This window comes from Hypanus sabinus, chromosome 8, assembly GCF_030144855.1.
Source record: "Hypanus sabinus isolate sHypSab1 chromosome 8, sHypSab1.hap1, whole genome shotgun sequence".
Taxonomy (NCBI): domain Eukaryota; kingdom Metazoa; phylum Chordata; class Chondrichthyes; order Myliobatiformes; family Dasyatidae; genus Hypanus; species Hypanus sabinus.
Window position 1 is genome coordinate 126,899,477 of NC_082713.1, and position 21,210 is coordinate 126,920,686.

Genomic DNA, 21,210 nt, shown 5'->3' on the forward strand with positions numbered 1-21,210 from the left:
TCAACGTCCATTTAGGAATCGGATGGCAGAGGGAAATAAGATATTCCTGAATTGCTGAGTGTGTGTCTTCAGGCTTCTGTACCTCCTACCTGATGGCAGAGTGGAAGAAGCTGTTCCTGAATCACTGAGTGTGTGTCTTCAGGCTTCTGTACCTCCTACCTGATGGTAACAGTGAGAAAAGGGCATGTCCTGGGATACTTAATAATGGACGCTGCCTTTCTGAGACACTGCTCCTTGAAGTCATCCTGGGTACTTTGTAGGCTAGTACCCAAAATACAGCCAACTAAATTTACAACCCTTTGCAGCTTTTTACAGTCCTGTTCAGTAGGCCCCCCCCCCCTCCCATACCAGACAGTGATGCAGCCTGTCAGAATGCTCTCCATGATACATCTATAGAAGTTTTTGAGTGTTTTTGCTGAAACACCAAATCTCTTCAAACCCCTAATGAAGTATAGTCACTGTCATGTCTTCTTTATAACTGCATCGATATGTTGGGATCAGGTTAGATCCTCAGAGATCTTGACACCTAGGAACTTGAAACTGCTCACTCTCCACTTCTGCTCCCACTATGAGGATTGGTATGTGTTCCTTCGTCTTACCCTTCCTGAAGTCCACAATCAGCTCTTTCATCTTACTGTTGTTGAGTGCCGGGTTGTTGCTGCAACACCACTCCACTAGCTGGTATATCTCACTCCTGTACACCCTCTCATCACCATCTGAGATTCTACCAACAATGGTTTATCATCCGTAAATTTATAGATGGTATTTGAGCTATGCTTAGCCACACAGTCATGTGTATAAAGAGAGTAAAGCAGTGGGCTAAGCACACACACCTGAGGTTCAACAGTGTTGATTGTCAGCGAGGAGGAGATGCTATCACCAATCTGCACAGGTTAGGAAGTTGAGGATCCAATTGCAGAGGGAGGTACAGAGGCCCAGATTCTGTAACTTCTCAATCAGGATAAGCCACATTGATAGAAAAATGGAGAGCTGTGTTGGTGGGAATGGCTAAATTGATCTTGGAGTAGGTTAAAACGTCGGCACAACATTGTAGGCTAAAGGGTCAGAACTCTTCTGTGTCACTTAAAGGGGATGCAAGACCTTGAGCAGGCTTGTAAGAACACTTTGCACTAATCAGGAGCCTTCAGTGGTTGAAATTGGTTCATGCCTAAATGTGCTTTTGGGCACCGCTTTCTGCGTGTATTTAACAGACTGAGTTCAGGGCTGGTCACTCATAGGTTTGTTATTCGAGACGAGCATGTGTTTTGCAGTCATTGTGTCCTTGCCTGTGTCCACTCTAATTTGCCCACCATTACAACAGGTCCAAATGATGGACTCACTTTCAGGGGTTGATCAAGTCATGTTCTCCATATTATTTACTTATTTTTTATATTTGTACAGATTGTCTTTTGCATGTTGGTCATTTTAGGTGTAGATTTTTACTGATTCTATTGGTTTTTTTTTGTTCTGTGAAAGCCTGCAAGAAAAAGAATCTAGGGGCACTACTGTATATGATAATATAGTACTTTGATAATAATTTTACTTTGAACTTTGAAACAGTACAGGGTGATGCGTGAAATGTTCGTTGGGCTAGATGAAATCCAAAATTGGTTTAAAGTAAAGGCAAAAATTTGAAGGAGCAACATCTTCACCTGGGGGTGGTGTGTATTTGGAATGAGCTGCTGAAGAAAGTCATCATTTTCAACATTTATAAGCCGTTTTGATATGTGTGTAGATTGGAAAGGGGATGTGGGTCAAACACAGGGCCCCGCTTGGATAAGCAGCTTGGTTGGCAGAGAAAAGATGAGCCAAAAGCCATGCTTCCCCTGCTACCTAGCTCAATGACTCCACTTCAGAACCAGAATCGAGTTTAATATCACTGGCTTATGTTCTGAAATTTGTTGTTTAGCAGCTTAAAATTACAGTAACATTATGACAAAATGTGTGTGTGTGTGTGTGTGTATATATATATATAGATGAAGATGGGGGAGAGGGAGGATGAGAGGATTCTGGTCAATTGGTCCATCAGTTAATTGGTGCAGACACTTATTTAGGAGAACTCGTAAAGAACAAAATCTATTTGAGAAACAAGCCTGGAATCCCTTCGTTTCTTTGGGAAACTGTTTTGTGTAATTGGGGCAGATGACTGTTGCCAAACAGTATCTAACGAGCGTCAGTCTCGTGAACCTATGTGACAGTTAGACACTATACCATACTTAGAGTGAGCAATTTTTAAGTAGCGTCAGTTGCATATGTTTGTGTTTAAAAACCAGTGATTTTTGTCAGAGATAGTTGGCGAGAAATAAGCAGTAAGACTATTTAAAATTCACTGCAGTTTCAAGCATTCAGGCTTGGAGATGCCAGAAATGGCTGAGAGTGAAAATGAAATGATTTCAACAAGTTAGGAACTATGAAGAATGTGAAGGTATCGACAATCATGTTAAATGTTACAATGAAAATGAAGATTTGAAGGATGTGATCAGCGAAAATGTTGCATGTAGTCTGTTAGGTGTCTGCACTAATTTTGTTCATTTACAGTCAATTAAAACTACAGACAATGTGCTGTTCATTATATTCGTCAATGACAGTGAAACCTTTGCAGGAGAGTTTTTAAAGTGGAAAAGCCGTTGGATTGCGACAGTTTCACTCTTTCGACCTCGGAAGTCCAGTGGTATGAATAGTTGTCACAAGCTGTGGTCTTCCTTGGTTGCACTGGATAAGCATTACAACTTCTGTGCCTTATCATGCCCCTCGCTCTCCACTGCCTTGGCCATTGGATGTCACTGTTAATCTCAGCCGCCCATCTGCCCATATTAAATAAGTAGGGAAAAAAAGAGTAAAAATAGTTGGGGACTGTAGATGGTTTCGCTGTCACAATCTGATGGCAGAAGGAAAGAAACTTCCTAAAAAGTTAAGTGTATCTTCAGGCTACATATCTTCTTCTTGATAGTAGCAGTGAGATGAGGCCATGTCCTGCATGATGGAGGTTCTTACTGATTGATACTGCCTTTTTGAGGAATTGCCTTTTGAATATGTCCTCAGTGCTAGGGAAGCTAGTGGCCATAATGGAGCTGGCTGAGCTTACAACTTTCTGCAGCTCTATCTGACCCTGGTCAGTAACCCCTCCATACCAGACACTGGTGCAACCAGTTAGAATGGTATCGATGATACATCTGAAGAAATTTGCTCAAGTCTTTGGTGACATTACAAACTCCACGTGAAATATAACCATTGTCATTCTGCCTTTGTTGTTGCATCAATATGTGGGGCCCACGATAGATCTTTAGAGATGTTGACACCCAGGAACTTCAACCTGCTCAACCTTTTCCACTGCTGATTCCTCAGTGAGACTGGTTTGTGTACCCATGACTTACCCTTCATGAAATCCACAATCATTTCCTTAGTCTTACTGACACTTAAGTGCAAGTTTGTTGTTGTGACACCCCTCAACCAGCTGATCTTTCTCACTCCTTTATGCCTCCTCATCACTATCTGATTATTCAGCTAATAATAGTTGTGTCAATAACACCTACCCACACAGTAATGGATGTAGAACGAGTAGATCAGTGGGTTATACACGCATCTAAGGACCTCCAATGTTGATTGTTAAGGCTGATTTATACTTGTGCGTCACATCTACGCCATAGGTATCGCGTACCCTACGCCTTATCTACGCTGTACCCTACTCCGTAGGGTGACGTGCACCCCTCCAGAAAAGTTGCTCACGCGTTGCGGCGACGCAGACGCAACAACTGTGATTGGTCCGCTTTGTAGCATCGCATTTCCTCCTACACATTTCCAGATGCTTCTTCTCCGCCATGTCTGTAGGCTGTGCGTGCACCAATCCGAAATAGATGAACCAAATCGTCAAGTCTACCTGCCAACATGTGAAAATGTTTGAAATGCATTTCTTCGTCCATGTCTCTCACAAAGAAACTCAACACAGTGGCATTGAAACCCCACCGCCAACTAGCGTTTTGGCGCACACCAACGCATGCTCGCTACGGCGTAGAGCGAAGCAGAAGTGAAAATCAGGGCTACAGCGTAGTCCGTACACACAAGTTTAAATCAGCCTGTACTGAGGAGGGAATGTTATTTCCAATCTGCACCGATTGCGGTGTCCCATTGAAGAAGTCAGGGAGCCAGTTGCACAGGGAGGTATAGAAGCTTAGGTTTGGGAGCTTGTTGATTAGTACTTGAGGGTGTGACGCTGCTGAAATCTGAGCTGTAATCAATAAACAGCAGGAGGAGAACCAGTGAGATTGCATCTGCAGTGGACCTATTGTGGCAATAGGCAAATTGCAGTAGGTCCAGGAGCTTAGGCAGAAGTTGATTCTGGCCATGACTGCCATCTCAAAGCACTTCATCACAGTAGATATGAATGCAACTGGGCAAGGTGGTGGAGATCTTGCAGTGAGAGGGTCTGCTCCTCAGTGATTCCTGATGGGTGTCATTGAACACCTGCAGAGAGGATCAGAAATGTTCTCCATATCTGTTAGCATGTATTAGGAATCTTTTGTGGTTTGTTGGTGCAATACATAACAACAATAACAACATTTAACAATTGTAAAGGGTTTTATAAAAATAATGTTAGAAATTAGGATTTGGAATAAAATGTGCATGGACGCATAAACACCAGCATGTATTTACAATATAAATAACATTATTAAAATGTGGTTCAAAGTGTCTACTGGGCAGTACAGTGACTGAGGTAATAAGTTGACAGTGGGGGGCTAACTAGAATGGTTTTTCAGACTGATTGCCAGGGGCAAGTCATTTTTAAAATGATGTAAAGTGAAGGTATCGACTGTACCTTCTCACTGTATTCCAGGATTAAAATCCGTAGATCTCTCTTTCCAATATGATTGAACCTTCATTAGCTTCCACAGCAGAGAATTCCACGTATTCCTAATATCCGTCGTGAAGAGACTGCACTTCATCTGGTCCCTTATCCGGAGGTCTGGCCTCTGGTTCCATTTTCTCCACCCAAACAAAGAGCTGAGCTGAACCCTCTAAGTTTGAGTGTTCCAAAGAGGTCACCCTTTATTCTTTGGTGGTTCCATCTGCTCAGAAATAGGATATGTTGTGAAAAGGCAGTGTGAAGTAACTTCAGTGCACTCCATCTTTAATCCATTGACAATGGGAACGAAAGTTGAAATGTCCGGGTTAAAATGGTATGTGACCTCGGGGAATAATACCTGATGTATAAGATGATAAGAGACATCAATTGAGTGAATAGCTAGAGATTTTTTCCCAGGGTAGAAATTACTTAATATGTGGGTGCATGCTTTTAAGGTGATTGGAGGAAAGTATGAGGGATGTCAGAATTAAGTTTTTTTTTAATGCACACTGTGGTGGGTGTGTGAAACACCCCGCTAGGGGTGGTTTTAAAAAAAGTCATTAAGGAGGTAAAGATGGAATATGAAAGTAAGCCAGTCAATAATATTAAAGAGGATACCAAAAGTTTCTTCAGATACATAAAGTGTAAAAGAGAGGTGAGAGTGGATATCGGACTGCTGGAAAACGATGCTGGAAAGGTAGTATTGGGACAATGAAATGGCAGACAAACTGAATAAGTATTTTACATCAGTCTTCAGTGGGGAATCTGAAAGGTGTTAAGGTAGACAAGTCACCTGGGCTTGGTATACACCCAAGTTCTGAAAGAGGTGGCTGAAGTGATTGAGGAGGCATTGGTAATGATCTTTCAAGAATCACTAGATTCTGGAATGGTTCTGGAAGACTGGAAAATTGCAAATGTCACTCCACTCTTCAAGAAAGGAGAGAAGCAGAAGAAAGTCTGACCTCAGTGGTTGGGAAGATGTTGGAGTCGATTATTAAGGATGAGGACTCGGTACTTTGAGGCACATGATAAAGTAAGCCATAGCCAGCATGGTTTCCTCAAGGGAAAATCTTGCCTGACAAATCTGTTCGAATTCTTTGAAGAAATATCAAGCAGGATAGAAAAAGGAGAATTGGTTGATGTGTACTTGGATTTTCAGAAGGCCTTTGACATGATGCCACAAATGAGCTACTTAACGAACTATGAGCCCATGCTATTACAGGAAAGATTCTAGCATTGATAAAGCAGTGGCTGATTGGCAGGAGGCAAAGAGTGGGGAAAAAAGTGAACCTTTTCTGGCTGACTGCCGGTGACTAGTGGTGTTCCACAGTGTCAGTGTTGGGTCAGATTCCTTTTGCGGGGTACGTCAATGATTTGGATGATGGAATTGATGGCTTTGTTGCAAACGCAGACGATCTGAAGATAGGCGGAGGGGCAGGTAGTTTAGTGGAAATAGAGAGGCTACAGAAGGACTTAGATTAGGAGAATGGGCAAAGAAATGTCAGATGGACTATAGTGTTGGCACTTGGGTAGAAGAAATTAAAGGATTGACTATTTCCTAAATGGAGAGAAAATACCAAAATCTGAGGTGCAAAGATTCTTCGGAGTCCTTGTGCAGGATTCCCTAAATATTGACTTGCAGGTTGAGCCTGTGGTGAGGAAGGCAAACGCAATGTTAGCATTGATTTCAAGACGACTAGAATCTAAAAGCAGTGTTGTAATGTTGAGACTTTATAAAGCACTGTTGAGGCTTCACTTGGAGTATTATGAGCAGGTTTGAGCCTCTTAGCTTAGAAAGTATATGCTGAAACAGGAGAGGGTCCAAAGGAGGTTCATGAAAATGATTCCAGGATTGGATTGCTTGTCATATGAAGAGCGTTTGATGGCTGTGGGCCTGTATTCACTGGAATTCGGAATGAGGGGTGATCTTATTGAAACCTATCGAATGGTGAAAGGTCTTGATAGAGTAGATGTGGTGAGGATGTTTCCTGTGGGGGGAGAGTCTAAGATCAGAGGACACAGCCTCAGGATAGAGGGCTATCCTTTTAGAATGGCGATGAGGAATGTCTTTAGCCAGAGAGTGGTGAGTCTGGAATTCTTTGCGTACTGTATATTTAAGGCAAAAGTTGATAGTTTCTTGTTTGATCAGGATGTGAAGGGATACAGGGAGAAGGCAGGAGATTGGGGCTGAGAGGAAAATTAGAATAGCCATGATGAAATGGTAGAACAGACGCAATGAACCAAATAACCCAAATCAACTCCTACGTATCTTATGGACTCATTCTTCTAAGCTCCAGCAAGCATTAGCTCAAAATGATCAAACACTCCTCTTAGGTTAACCCTTTCATTCTTGGAATCATTCTTGTATTGAATTGAATTGACTTTATTTCTTACATCCTTCACTTACATGAGTAACAATCTTTACGCTACATCTCTGTTTAAATGTGGAATGTGCAATTATAGTAATTTATAATAAGTAGAACAGTCAATGTAATATAGAGTACACTCATATCAGCGTGAATTAATTAGTTTGATGGCCTGGTGGAAGAAGCTGTCCTGGATCCTGTTGGTCCAGGCTTGTATGCTGCAGTACCATTTCCCAGATGGTAGCTGCTGGAACAGTTTGTGATTGGGGTGACTCAGGTTCCCAATGATCCTACGAGCCCTTTTTACACACCTGTCCTTGTAAATGTCCTGAATCATGGGAAGTTCACAACTACAGATGCACTGAGCTGTCGGTGTCACTCTCTGTAGAATGCTGTGATTGAGAGAGGTACAGTTCCTATACCACCAGTCAAGATGCTCTCAATTGTGCCCCTGTAGAAAGTTTTTCGGATTTGGGGGCCCATACCAAACTTTCTCAACCGCCTGAGGTGAAAGAGGCGCTGTTGTGCCTTTTTCACCACACAGCTGGTGTATATAGACCACATGAGATCCTCGGTGATGTGGATGTCGAGGAACTTAAAGCTGTTCACCCTCTCAACCCCAGATCCATTGATGTCAATAGCGGTTGCAAACAATCTCTGAACCCCCTCTATTGCCTGCGCATCTATCTTAGATAAGGGGCCCAAAACTATTCTTAACACTCCAAGTGATCCCTCACCAGTGCCTTCTAAAACCTTCCAATTACACACTGCCCTTGTATTCTAGTCCTCTCGAAATGAATGCTAACATTGTATTTGGCATCCTCACAACCAACTCAACCTCCAAGTTAACATTTAGGGCATCCTTCACAAGGACTCCCAAGTCCCTTTGCACATCAGATTTTTGTATTTTATCCCCATTTACAAAGTAGTCCATGCCTTTATGTCAAAATGGATGGCCATGTACTTCCCGACATTATATTCCATGTGCTAATTCTTTGCCCATTCTCCCAATCTGTCTAATCTCTCTGCAGACACCCTGCTTCCCTAGAATTACTTGCCCTGCCACCTATCACAAACCTGTCCGCAAAGCCATCAATTCATTCATCCAAATCATCGACATACAGTACAACATGAAAAGAAGTGGTCCCAAAACACCCCTACAGGACACCACTATTCACTAGCAGTCAATCAGAGTAGGCTTCCTTGTCTCCTGCCAGTCAGCTAATCTTTTATCCATTCTAGTACCTTTCCCCTAATTCCACAGGCTCTTATTTTCTTAAGCAGCATCACGTACAGCACCTTTTCTAAGGCTTTCTGACAATCCAAATAAACAGCACCAACCAACTCTCTTTTGGGTATCCTGCCTGTTATTTCCTCAAAGAATTCCAACAAATTAGTCAGGCAAGATTTCCTCTTTAGAAATCCATGCTGACTTCAGCCTATTTTGTCACATGCCACTAAGTACCTCTGAAACCTCATCCTTAGTGAAAGACTCTCAACATCTCCAACCGCTGAAATCTGGCTAAATGGCATATAGTTTTCTCTTTTCTGCCTCCCTCCCTTCTTAAAGAGTGGAGTGACATTTGTAGTGTTTCAGTCTTCAGGACTCATTCCAGAATCTAGTGATTCTTGAAAGATCATTATTAATACCACAAATTTTCCAGCTACCTCTTTCATGATACTGGGGTATAGTCAATCTGGTCCAGGTGACTTACCTACTTTAAGACTTGTCAGCTTCCTAAACACCTTCTTCTGAGTAATAGCAACAACACTCACTTCTGCCATTTGATGCTTTTGCATTTCTGACATTCTGCTCATTCACAGTGAAGACTGACACAAAATACTTAAGATCCCCTGCCATTTTTTGTCCCCCATCACTTCCTCTCCAACGACATTTTCCGATGATCCAATATCCACTTCCGTCTCTCTTTTATTCCTTATATATATCTGAAAAATCTTCTTGTATCCTCCCTTATCTTCATATTTCATCTTTTCCCTCCATGACAGTTTTAGTTGCCTTCCGTTGCTTTTTAAAAGCTTCCCTGTCCTCGACCTTCCCACTAACTTTTGCTATTTTATATGGCCTCTTTTGCTCTTATACTGTCTTTGTCTTCCCTTGTCAGCCACGGTTGCCTCAGCTTCCCTTTAGAATGCTTCTTCATCTATTGGATGAACATCATTGATGGACAAAGTGTCCTCAAATTGAGATTTTATTTTTTATAATTTTTTTTATTGAAGTTCATCATCAAACAAACATTTCCATAAGATATATTTCAGACATTGTACATATATATCACAATCATATATATCACAAAATCTCCACAAAGTATTTATCTGGGGTATACACTTATAGAAAAGAGTGGCAAGAAAAAACAAGCAAAAGGAAAGAACTAAGTACAAATAGGGAGTGATCTTTTTTTTTTACAACAGATTCATTGATTTGTGAGAATAAAGTCAGGCCTATGAGGCTTTATGTAGTTAAACCATTTTTCCCAGTATGAATCAAATTGTTCCAAATTGGATAGAATTCTCTTACGTTTGATTAGATTTAATAGCCCATTGACATTAAAAGAAATGAATTTTACCTTGTCCTTAGCTGTCTGTATTTCCCTGTCAATGTACCATTGAAATTTGAATAAAACTTAATCGATCTACTCCCTGAACAAATAAGAACCAAGAAACACAAATAATAACAAAAATGGCAACGACCGTGTGATTCCAAGGCTGAGGTCTCTAGTAGATGATCCTGCGTTGAGATTGAGAAAATGTCTAGCTGTGGGGATTTTAACTCTGATTCTCTCTCCACAGATGCTGCCTGACCTGCTGAGTGTTTCTAGCATTTTTTGTTATTATTTATCTGCATTTTTTTTCTCTGTCATTGCCAGTGATACTCTATAAAATGCTACCTGGCTGGTTATGGTTCAGCGGCCTTTGAGGTGTAGTTGAGTTCATTGCCCTATACACAAGTGCAACGAAAACCTTACCTGCGACAGCAACCCGGGCACATAGCATCATATAGGAACATCATAAAGGACTCCTTCCATCCTGCGCACGGACTGTTTGAACTGCTTCCGTCTGGTAGGCGCTTCAGATCCCTCCAGACTAAGACTAATAGGCACTGGAGAAGTTTTTTCCCTACTGCGGTCACTTTGCTGAACAGTTAACTGCCGGTTAACTGTTGGCTAACAATTACTTGGATTGCACTACCTGTATGTATAATCTATATTTTCATTTATATTTATCATTATTATTGTTATGAGCAGAGTGACAACATCTGCCGGAAGTAAATTCCTTGTATGTGCACAAGTATTTGGCGATTAAAGTTTGATTCTGATTCTGATATAAGCAGTAACAACAAGCAAAACATAAATTATATGCAACTTTAAAAAATAAACGCAGTTAGAACCAAAGAAAGTCCAAAGTCCATTGCAGTGCAAAGTGATCATAGTGTACCTATACCAAGACAGTGATTGGGGCTGGACTGGTTGGTTCAGAAATTGAATGGTTGAAGGGAAGCAGCTGTTCTTGAACCTGGTGGTGTTTGACTTCAGGAGTCTACACTTCATGCCTGATGGTAGCTGTGAGTCTGTGGCATGGCCCAGTTGGTGGTGACCTTTGAAGACAGATGTTGCCTCCTCGAGGCAGTGCCTCCTATCAATACTGCCGATGATGGGGGAGGTATGTGCCCGTGTATATTGGGCTAGGGTTACTGCTGTCTGCAGCTTCTTATGCTCCCACTGTGTTTTGTCTGTGCAGGTATGGGCTCGCAAGTGGAAGTCTTCTCCCCTCACACAATTCAGTCAAGTGCCTTCTGCAGTGTGAAGAAGCTGAAAGTGGAGCCGGGCTCTAACTGGGATATGACCGGGTATGGTTCTCACAGCAAGGTCTACACCCAGAGCAAGAGTTCGACCATCGCACAGCCGACAGTCAGCACCTCTATCCAAGCTACCAACCCCACCCTCTCCTACGAGCAGGCGGTGATATTCCCAGCCAGCGCTGGCCACATTGTCTTTACGACCGCCAACAGCACGTCAGGGTTAGTGGCCGTCTCCGCTCAGGCACTGGGAGCCCCTCAGAACCTGACGCGCCGCAGCACGGTGAGTCTCCTCGACACCTACCAGCGATGCAGCCTGAAGCGGAAGAGTGAGGAGCTCGAGGACGCCAGCAGCGTGCAGATCATCGAGGAGCACCCGCCAATGCTTCAGAACGCCACCAGCGGAGCCACTGTTGCCACGGCGACCACCTCCACTGCCACGTCCAAGAACAGCGGCTCCAACAGCGAGGGTGACTACCAGCTCCTGCAGCACGAGGTGCTGTGCTCCATGACCAACACGTACGAGGTGTTGGAGTTCTTGGGCCGCGGGACTTTTGGCCAAGTGGTCAAGTGCTGGAAGAGGGGGACCAATGAGATCGTGGCCATCAAGATTCTGAAGAACCACCCTTCGTATGCGCGGCAGGGCCAGATTGAGGTGAGCATCCTGGCCCGGCTGAGCACGGAGAGTGCGGACGATTACAACTTCGTCCGGGCCTACGAGTGTTTCCAGCACAAGAACCACACTTGCCTGGTCTTTGAGATGCTGGAGCAGAACTTGTACGACTTCCTGAAGCAGAACAAGTTCAGCCCACTGCCCCTCAAGTACATTCGGCCCATCCTGCAGCAGGTGGCCACGGCTCTGATGAAGCTCAAGAGTCTGGGCCTGATTCACGCCGATCTCAAGCCAGAGAACATCATGCTGGTGGATCCAGTCCGGCAGCCCTACCGAGTCAAAGTGATAGACTTTGGTTCAGCCAGCCATGTGTCGAAGGCCGTCTGCTCCACTTACCTGCAGTCCAGGTATTACAGGTAAGTTCAGGTCTCTCTCTTTGGTCTGTTCCTCTTCTTTAGTGTCAAGGTGTAAATGCTGAATTCAAGGCTAACTGTGCCTGGCTCCAGTTACTGAGAAACTGCCCTGCTGTTATTTAGTTTGGAATAAGTTAATAACTTTCTTTGAATGGCTGTGAAAGCCCGACAGTTCTCATAACCTGCCCCTGGAGTCTTTCGCAAAGTCACTGCCAAGTGGAAGTCTACAGCTGATTATATTTTACCTCCATCTTCTGCTTCTACTCCCTCCCTGAGTGACCCTGGCACAATCGGAAAGGTTCTGGGGTTTCCACAAGGAATGAGGCAGAGATCAGAAGGCGCCAGGAGTAGGAGGCTCTGACCCCTGTGTTTACTCTATCCAGCCGGTCGGTACCAGTGTCTAAGTTTCTTATGTCACTGTACAGGCTGTTTACAGGGTGCATATGGTCCTGGAAACTGCCTGCAAGTCGATTTTCTCGTAAATCACAAATGCAAATCTCCATTTTCTACAGTAACCCATATTGCTCTGCTCCTCATACACTTGCTACAATTCTTAAATTTTATTGAATAATCACTCTAACTGCCCATAATTAAACTAATGGGATATGTGCTGTATCACTCATTAATGAATGCCATGAAAATTTTTATTATTTTTATTAGCTTGAAAAATGCTTTAAAGATGTCTGGGCCAATTGGCATAAATTTGGATTTGGAAAATCAGGTCATTCTGTAATCCAGAGAGCTCCTGTACTCTGTGTAACCTTGGCAGTGCTGTGTGTTTAATGAGCTTTCCTTTATGCGTGTCAAGAAGTTAAGAGCAAGAAGGCAATTCTAAGTGTCGAGAGATCAGACGTGGAGCAAGTGATGGTGTATGTAGAGCAGGGGTTCCTAACCTTTTTAGGCAGTGGGCCCTTAACCATTAACTGAGGACCCCAGGGAGGGAGCCCCTTGTGTAGTGGAGGCATTTGGATACTTTGGAGCCTTGAAAGGTGTAATTAAGGGGAAATTTTATTTGAGGGAACAGAATATTATATCCTCTGAGTGTGGTGGAGCAGAGAACTACGTCAAACATTCTTTTGGAATAATTTGTGTGAGTGCGTGAGGTGGAGCATCAGTGTATGGATTTGGGGTCATCCAAGATGAATAGGTTGGGGACATTGAGAAAAAGCAGGTGATGAGCGACTAGGAAAGACCAGGGAAATTAAGGCAGTGATCAGGTGGCTTCTGCTGCCTGGAAATCTGCGGCAGAGGGAAGAGCGCACAGGACCTGATGTTGTGATGAGCTGTCCCCCATTTCTTATCATGAAACCAAGATTAATTTATAAATTGTTAGTATTTTATAAAATCCTGCTTTGTTCACCCTTTTTATCTGCCCCTTTACTCACATTCTCGTCTTCTTCCTGTGCCCCTTAATTCCCTCCCACCCCTCCTCCCCACCCTCTCCTTTCTCTTTCATCTCTTGACTTCTCTTTGCACTCTTGTCTGCATTTGGTGAGGGATGTGTAATTTATTCAGTTTGGGGAGGTTATCTTCACTGAGAGAAAAAAATATGGCCAACGATCACCATGATCAATGAAGAGGCAAGCAAAAGCGAGGCTGAGTTGGGGGTTGAAGCGTGTAGGTGCAAGTCGGGGAGAGGTCGCGGTATGTTCGAGATGGAATCAGAGAGCGGTCAAGGCACGTTCGAGGTAGAGAGGGGAATAGGAGGAGAGGTATAATTTTCAGAGCCTGTCCACCTAAACCTTGAGCATCGTTAGATTGATCTAAGCACTGGGTCGATTTGGAAAGGTCGGGTTACAGGTCAAAATGTGGCAGCGGGGTCTAGGCCCAGAGCGCATCGATGCAGTGGAGCCCAGACCTAGAGCGTATTTGATGCTGATGTTTGGATGATTTAAATGCTGGGCAGGGTGAATTGAAAAGGCAAGGTGTCGGGACCAAAGGGCTGCTTTTGCTCACTGCTCCATGACATTGGCTCCGCGCTTCACTGTGCCGAGGCTGTGGGCCTGCTCCTGCCTTCGTGTCTGAGGACTCACTTTATTCTAAATGCTCTTTGCTTACTTATATTGTCTGCATGATTTCCCCCTCTCTGCACATTGGGTTTTGCCAGGTATTTTTTCTCATGGGTCCTTTTGGGTTTCTGGTTCTGTGGCTGCCTGTAAGGAGGTGAATCTCAAGGTTGTATAATGTACACCGACTTTGGTAACAAATGTACAGTACTTTGAACTTTGAAAGGCCAGAGTTTATGGCACTGCCTAATGAACTGATGTGTTTGAACAGCATGCAGAACAAGCTCTTCCTTGTATCACCGTTTTATTTTGACAATAATAAATCAACTCCAATTCATTCCTAATTGTCTGTGGTGAGCTGCCCACTCAAACCACTGCAGTTCTTCTGGTAAACCTGATTCCATGGGGTTGTTGGGTTGATGTGGAGAGGATGTTTCCTCTAGTGGGAAAGTCTAAGACAAGAGAACATAGCCTTTGAATAGAACAGAGATGAGGAATTTCTTTAGCCAGAGGGTGGTGAATCTGTGGAATTAATTGCCACAGATGCCTGTGGAGGGCAAGTCTTTAGGGACATTTAAAGTGGAGGTTGAGAGGTTGTTGTCAAGATATCAAAGATAACGGGGAGAGGGCAGGAGAGTGGGGTGGAGAGGGATAATGAATCAGTCAAAGTGCAGTAATGGCCTGATTCTACTCTTGCATCTTATGGTCTTACTTGGACCCAGCAATGCATTTGCAAATCCAAATGGTGCACAGAGATGCATGGGAGTTCAGATGATGTTACGTGGAGTAAGAAAGGACTGGCTGGCAGATTGGACTTCATCTTTGGAGGACCATGGGCAGTCAAACTGGCTTTCTGTCCTTCAGTCCAGATTTAGGCTCTTGGTCCAATAAGCTGTCTGTCCATTTCCTTCTACCGATGCTGCCTGTCTGGCTGAGTTCCTCCAGTATTCTTTTGCTTCGAAGTGGTGAGAAGCTTGGATTTGTATGTGGTGGTCACTAGGTCTGTCTCCTTGATGGTGGTGGTTGAAGGTTCAAAAGCTGCTGTTGGAGTTGTCAGAGTGTGTGAGTGCAGTGCACACCGTGGATGTGTTCATCCCAGCAAGCTTCATTAGGTTCCACATGGGCCTGAGAGATGTTAACGGGCTATTGGAAGTCAGGCGATGAGCTGTAGTACGTGACTAGTTTGTACATCCCTACGGCTGCACCACCATTCCCCTCCACTCAGGTTCAGATTGATTTCTTTATCACGTGCACAATGAAGCATCTAGTGAAAGGAGCCATTTGGTTTGAGAACCAACACAACCTAAGGATGTCACCACGCATTCTGGCGCCAGCCAAACACACTCACCATATTTGTGGAGTGCGCAAGCAGCAACAGAACACAATAAGAGAACAACAACAGCAAAAGAAGGCCCTTACCTCCCTCTCTGCAGCATCCACACACTTACACAGACAATCTTCTAACCACAGGATAGCCTATCTTCAGTCTTCGAGCCAACATGTACCAGCACACTTCATGCCTTTGACTTCCCCAGAGGGCCTGCAGACCCATTGTGCCTCGACTTCCGATCGTTTGGACTTTGATCCTTGGTATTGACCCAGAACTTGCTAATGATGACGGATTAGGACTCTGAATGAGTTGCCTACCATCACAACAGGTCAGTAGCAGATGCCATTTCATTGGCTGTTCACTCAACCCTGGAACATCTGGACAGTGAAGATGCACGCATCAGGATGCTCTTCATTGACCACAGCTCAGCATACAACACCATCATTCCCTCAAAACTAAACAATAAGCTTCAAGCGCTAGGCCTCAATTCTTCCTTGTACAACTGGATCCTCAATTTCCTCACTTACAGACCCCAGTCAGTTTGGAAAGTTGACATCTCCTCCTCAATCTCAATCAGCACTGGTATACCACAAGGCTGTGTGCTTAGCTTGCGTTCTACTCAGTTTACACTTATGACTATGAGGCTAAGCACAGCGCCAGTGCCATATTTAAGTTTGTTGATGACACCATAGCCATAGGCGAATAAAAGGTGGTCACTAATCAGGGGAGGAAATTGAAAATCTAGCTGAGTGGTGCCAAAGCAACAACATCTCATTCAATGTCATCAAGACCAAAGAGCTGATTATTGACATCAGAGGTGGAAACTGGAGGTCCGTGAGCCAGTTTTCATCGGGGGATCAGCGGTGGAGAGGGTTAGCATTCCTTGGGTGTTATCATTTCAGAGGAAGTGTCCTAGGTCCAGCAAGTAAGTGCTATTTTGAAGAAAGCACGGTAGTTCCTCTACTTTCCTCAAAGTTTGTGAAGATTCAGTATGACATCTAAAACCTCGACGGAATTCTATAGCTGTGTAGTGGAGTGTATATTAACTGGTTGCATCATGGCCAGGTACTGAAACACCAATGCCCTTCTACAGAAAAGCCTAGAAAAAGTTGAGGATATGGCCCAGTCCGTCACAGAAAAATCCTTCATCCCCTTAAGCACATCCACTTACAACGCTGACGCAGGGAAGTAACTTCCACAATCAGGCACTCACACCATCCTGGTCATGCTTGCTTCTCTCTGCTGCCATGAGGAAGAAGGTGCAAGAGCCTCATGACCCACACCACCAGGTTCAGGACTGTTATTACCCCTCAACCATCATGCTCTTAAACCAAAGCCTTTAATTTCACTCAACTTCACTCACCCAATCACTGGACCATCCCCACAACATATGGACTCACTTTCAAGGACTCTTCATCTCATGGTCTCAATAGTTTTAGCTAATTTTTGTTTCTTTTGTATTTGCACAGTTTGTTGTCTTGTGCAATGGTTGTTTGCCCTTCCTGTTGGGTGCAGTGTTCATTGATTCTACTGTGATTCTTCGATTTACTGTGAATGCTCACAAGAAGGTGAATCTCAGGGTTGTATATGGTGACGTGTATGTTGAAAATAAATTTATTTTGAACTTTGAACTTCGAGGACCCCAAACACTCATCTTCAAACTCGGGTCTTGCAGACTCATGTACCTAGGGGTTCGCATTAATTGGTGACCGAGATGTTATTCGCGCCATTCCCTAACCCTGGAAGCAACTCCCCAACCCTCCTCATTAAACCTCTCATTCCTTGACACACACGCTTTCACCAAGCCTTTAGTTGCATGTTCGACATTCACACTTGTTCTTGCGTGGCTTGGTGGCTAGTTTTGTTCAGAAGCTCTCCTTTGAAGGGGTTGGGGACCTTCCACAGTATCAGTGGATTTTTAATACAAGTAGTTTTTGAGTGTTTCAGTTTATCTTTCAGAAACACCCCTCCAACCCACCATCTATATGACAACCAGGCACTGATTTATATAAATTGTCTTGTTCCTATCGACTCCTCCCAGATTACAACACTCACCGACACACTGGAGCAATTTACAGTGATCAGTCAACCCACCGACTTGCCCATCTTTAGGACGTGGGAAGAAACCAGCAGATCAGGAAAAATCCCACACGGTCACTTGGAGTAAGGTGCAGGGTTGATACAGAGCGCAGGATTGAACCAGGGTCACTCCACAAGCTGCACCGTTAACAGCAGGAACAAAATCAGGTTTATCATTGTTGACCTATGTAGTCAAATTCATTGTTTTGCAGCAACAGTACAGTGCAATACATAATGATATAAATTATAAATACAGTACCATGCAGAGGTCTTATATATATATCTCACACATAAGACTTTTGCACAGTGTGTGTATATAATATGAAATATGAAATTAAAAGGGCAAAAATAGAGCCTGCATTCATAGGTTCATTGACGTTCAGAAAACTGATGACAGAGGGGAAGAAGCTGCTCCTAAAATGATGAGTGTGTGTTTTAAAACTCCTGTACCACAGGAGTCCTTAATCCGTGCGGATCGGAAATAACATCTCCTCCTCGCAGACAAACAACTCTGGCACGCCTCCAGGATGCGTGCTTAGCCCACTCTTCTACTCGCGGCTGTGTGTTTAGGCACAGATCAAACACCATCCACGCACTTGCTGATGACGCAGCTATTGTTGGAAGAATTTTAGATGGTGATGAGGAGGCGTACAGGAGCGAGATAGATTGGCTGGCTGAGCGCTGTCCCAACAATAACCTTGCACTCAGTGTCAGTAAGACCAAGGAACTGACTGTGGATTTCAGGAATGGGAAGTCAAGGGAACACATGCCAGACCTCATCGTGCGATCAGTAGTGAAAGTGGTCAGCAGTTTCAAGTTCCTGGGTGTCAACATCTCTGAAGATCTACCCTGAGCCTAACGTATTGATACAACACAAAGAAGCCACGACAGTGGCTATATTCCATTAGGAGTTTCAGGAGATTTGGTTTGTCACCAAAGACTGTTAACAAATTTCTATAGATGTACTGTGGAGAGCATTCTAACAGGTTGCATCACAGTCTGGTTTGGAGGGGCCACTGCACAGGATTGGAAAAATGCTGCAGAAAGTTACATACTCAGCCAGCTCTATCAAAGACAATAGCCTCCCCAGCATCGAGTACACCTTCAAAAGGTGATGCCTCAAAAATTTAGCATCCATCTTTAAGAACACCTATCACCCAAGACATACCCTCTTTTCATTGCTACCATCAAGAAGGAGGTAAAGGACACCTTCTTCCCCTCCGCCATCAGATTTCTGAACAGATACTGAGTCCGTGTACACTATCTCACTATGCTTTCCTTTCGCTCTCTTTTTGTATTATTTAATTTGTATATAAAATATATATTTGTCTTTGCTGGTAGTAATGAGAAGAGGACATGCCTGAGGTTGTGCTGGAGGCCGCGGAAGAGTTGCCATATACTCTGGTCCATTCTAGAGTCCATATGAGCACAGCAAGTCGGAAGTCCAAACAGGTCACTCTGAACCTTTTCCAGAAGGAGAAGCTCCCAGATATCCAGCAGTAATGGAAGAAAAGCATGTTTGTGTTGTATGCTTCCATTACACACTCTCGATGTCCCAAAGAACTGAACCTCAAGTGCAGTGTGAGATGTAACAACCAGTGTTACATGGTCAAAGCCAGTCAATGCCAGAAACATTCCTGTATGTGGTACTGTGGAGATATAAATGTTGGGAAAAGCTAGTAGAAGGTCTGGCTCTTGGGACCCACATTACACCATGGGATTTTAATCCCTAGCATGAGACTATTGGAAAACCAAGCCAGTGTATCATTCCATCTGTATACTGACAGTTTGGAGAATTCACTGTGTCCCCAGAATCTCTGACACAATAGTAATTGATTAATGTGAGAAATTCAGTGCAAAATAACCTTGTGCAAGAAAAATTGGGGTGACAAAAGGAAATTGCAAATACCAAATGGGTCTAGTAACATTTTAAGATGGGCATCGCTTGAGAACAGCTCTGATTCGAACGTGGATGGCTAATGATTAGAAATGGAGAGAGTGGGTGACCAACGAGACCGCTGTCACAGGGAGGCAGTTGATCACCACTTATCAGCATTGAATCGAATGCTCCCAATCGTTTTGATGGCCCTTGCAACCTTTATCAGAAGATTGTACATTTAAGACAGATCAACACAAAACTTATCTGCCTCACTGTTGAAGTCCGGCTGCTCTATTGGAGATGGCAAATTCCATCTGAAACGACACTGTGGGATGTTACGTGAAGGCCTTGGCTATTTTCAAGTACCCAGCTCCAGGTGTGATGGCAGAAATAGGGCTTGGTCACCCTCATGAATGGGGTAGAGGGAAAGTTTTAGTGAGAGCTAGAGAATAGAGAAACTGCTTACTCAAAGTATCTGTGCTATTTGTATCTTTGTAACTTAAAAGTAATATTTATAATTCCAGCAGTACTGCAGCCATAAAACAACCAATTTCAGAATGTCTGTCAGTGATAATAGACCTGATTCTGAAGTCAAGTATGAGAAGGAATTAAAAGGAGAAGGTCTGGATGAGGTTTGGAGGTAATCCTGACAAGGGCCATGGCCTCAGTTGTGGTCTGTTCACTGAGCTGAGGGTTCTCAGTGATTTAGAAAGCTGCACTTGTCACGTGCCCAGGAGCAGGTAAATGTGGTTTCACAGAGTCAAAGTTGCTCCCTGAATAGTGCACAGCAAGGGAATGTTTATTTTACAGTACCCAGAAACACTTCCAAGTTTTCTATGGTTTGGCCTTCCCTTCCAACATGTTCCAGGGATCTACGCTTGAGCTCCTGCCGCAGCAGCACCTCCTCCTTATGTGGAACTGGTTGCCCCTCCTTCATAAAACAGAACACAGGATGATGAGTCAAAAAAACTCAGTGCCTACATTCCCTACATTCATCCAGGAAGTCACTGAATAGCAGTCAGGAGCTGTTATAGAGCACTACAGCACAGAAACAGCCCCTTGGCCCCTTTAGTCTATGCCAAACTATTATTCTCCCTAATCACATCAACCTGTAACTGAACCATAGCCTTCCATACCCCTCCCATCCATGTACCTATCCAAATTGATCTTAAATGCAGTAACCAAACTTGCAGCTCATTCCACACTCTCTTCACCCTCTGAGTGAAGGTTCCCCTAAATATTTCACCTTTCACCCTTAACTTATGACCTCTCATTCTAGTAGAAAAAGCCTGCTTGCATTTACCCTATCTATACCCTTCATAACTTTATATACCTCTATCAAATCTCCCCTCATTCTCATACACTCCAAGGGTTAAAAATGCTGTCTCTCTGTGAAAGCTCTGTTTCCATGTATAAATGAAATGGTTATGGGTTTGGTAATCCAGAGCATCTAACTTGTGATATATTTGTCATAGGATGAGTACCATAAAGGGTTTTAACTTTGAGGGGAAAGTTGTGCAAGGAAAGATTAAGTAGACTTGACCAAAGGACTTTCATAAATCAAATCTAATTGAAACATGCAATGTCCTTGTGAGGCTTGACAGTGTATGTTTACTCTGATTTACTGTGTCCAGATTCAGGAGGCACTGTTTCAGAATAAAGAAGTTGGCCTTTCAAGATGGAGCTGAGAGTAATCTTCTTTGCCTTGGGGAGGGGGAGATTGAGTCTTTGGAATTTCATACCCATGGAGGCTGACTGAGAATATTTAAGAGTGAGATGGATCAATTTCTGGATACGAGGGGGTTGAGGGGCAGGGAGTTAGTGCTAGGAAAGTGAGACTGAGGGAGAATATAAGCTGTGATCTTACTGA

The 21,210-nt window shown here is 43.7% G+C and overlaps 1 protein-coding gene across 3 annotated transcripts in view; it reads left to right on the forward strand.

The window, feature by feature from the left end:
* Positions 1-21,210, forward strand: part of hipk2 (homeodomain interacting protein kinase 2) — a 245,956-nt gene that overhangs the window by 64,800 nt on the left and 159,946 nt on the right. For all 3 annotated transcript variants that reach the window (XM_059977784.1, XM_059977782.1, XM_059977781.1), the window contains exon 2: positions 10,963-12,049. In XM_059977784.1, the coding sequence (XP_059833767.1) occupies positions 10,963-12,049 (1,087 nt within the window). The remainder of the gene's footprint in view (positions 1-10,962; positions 12,050-21,210) is intronic.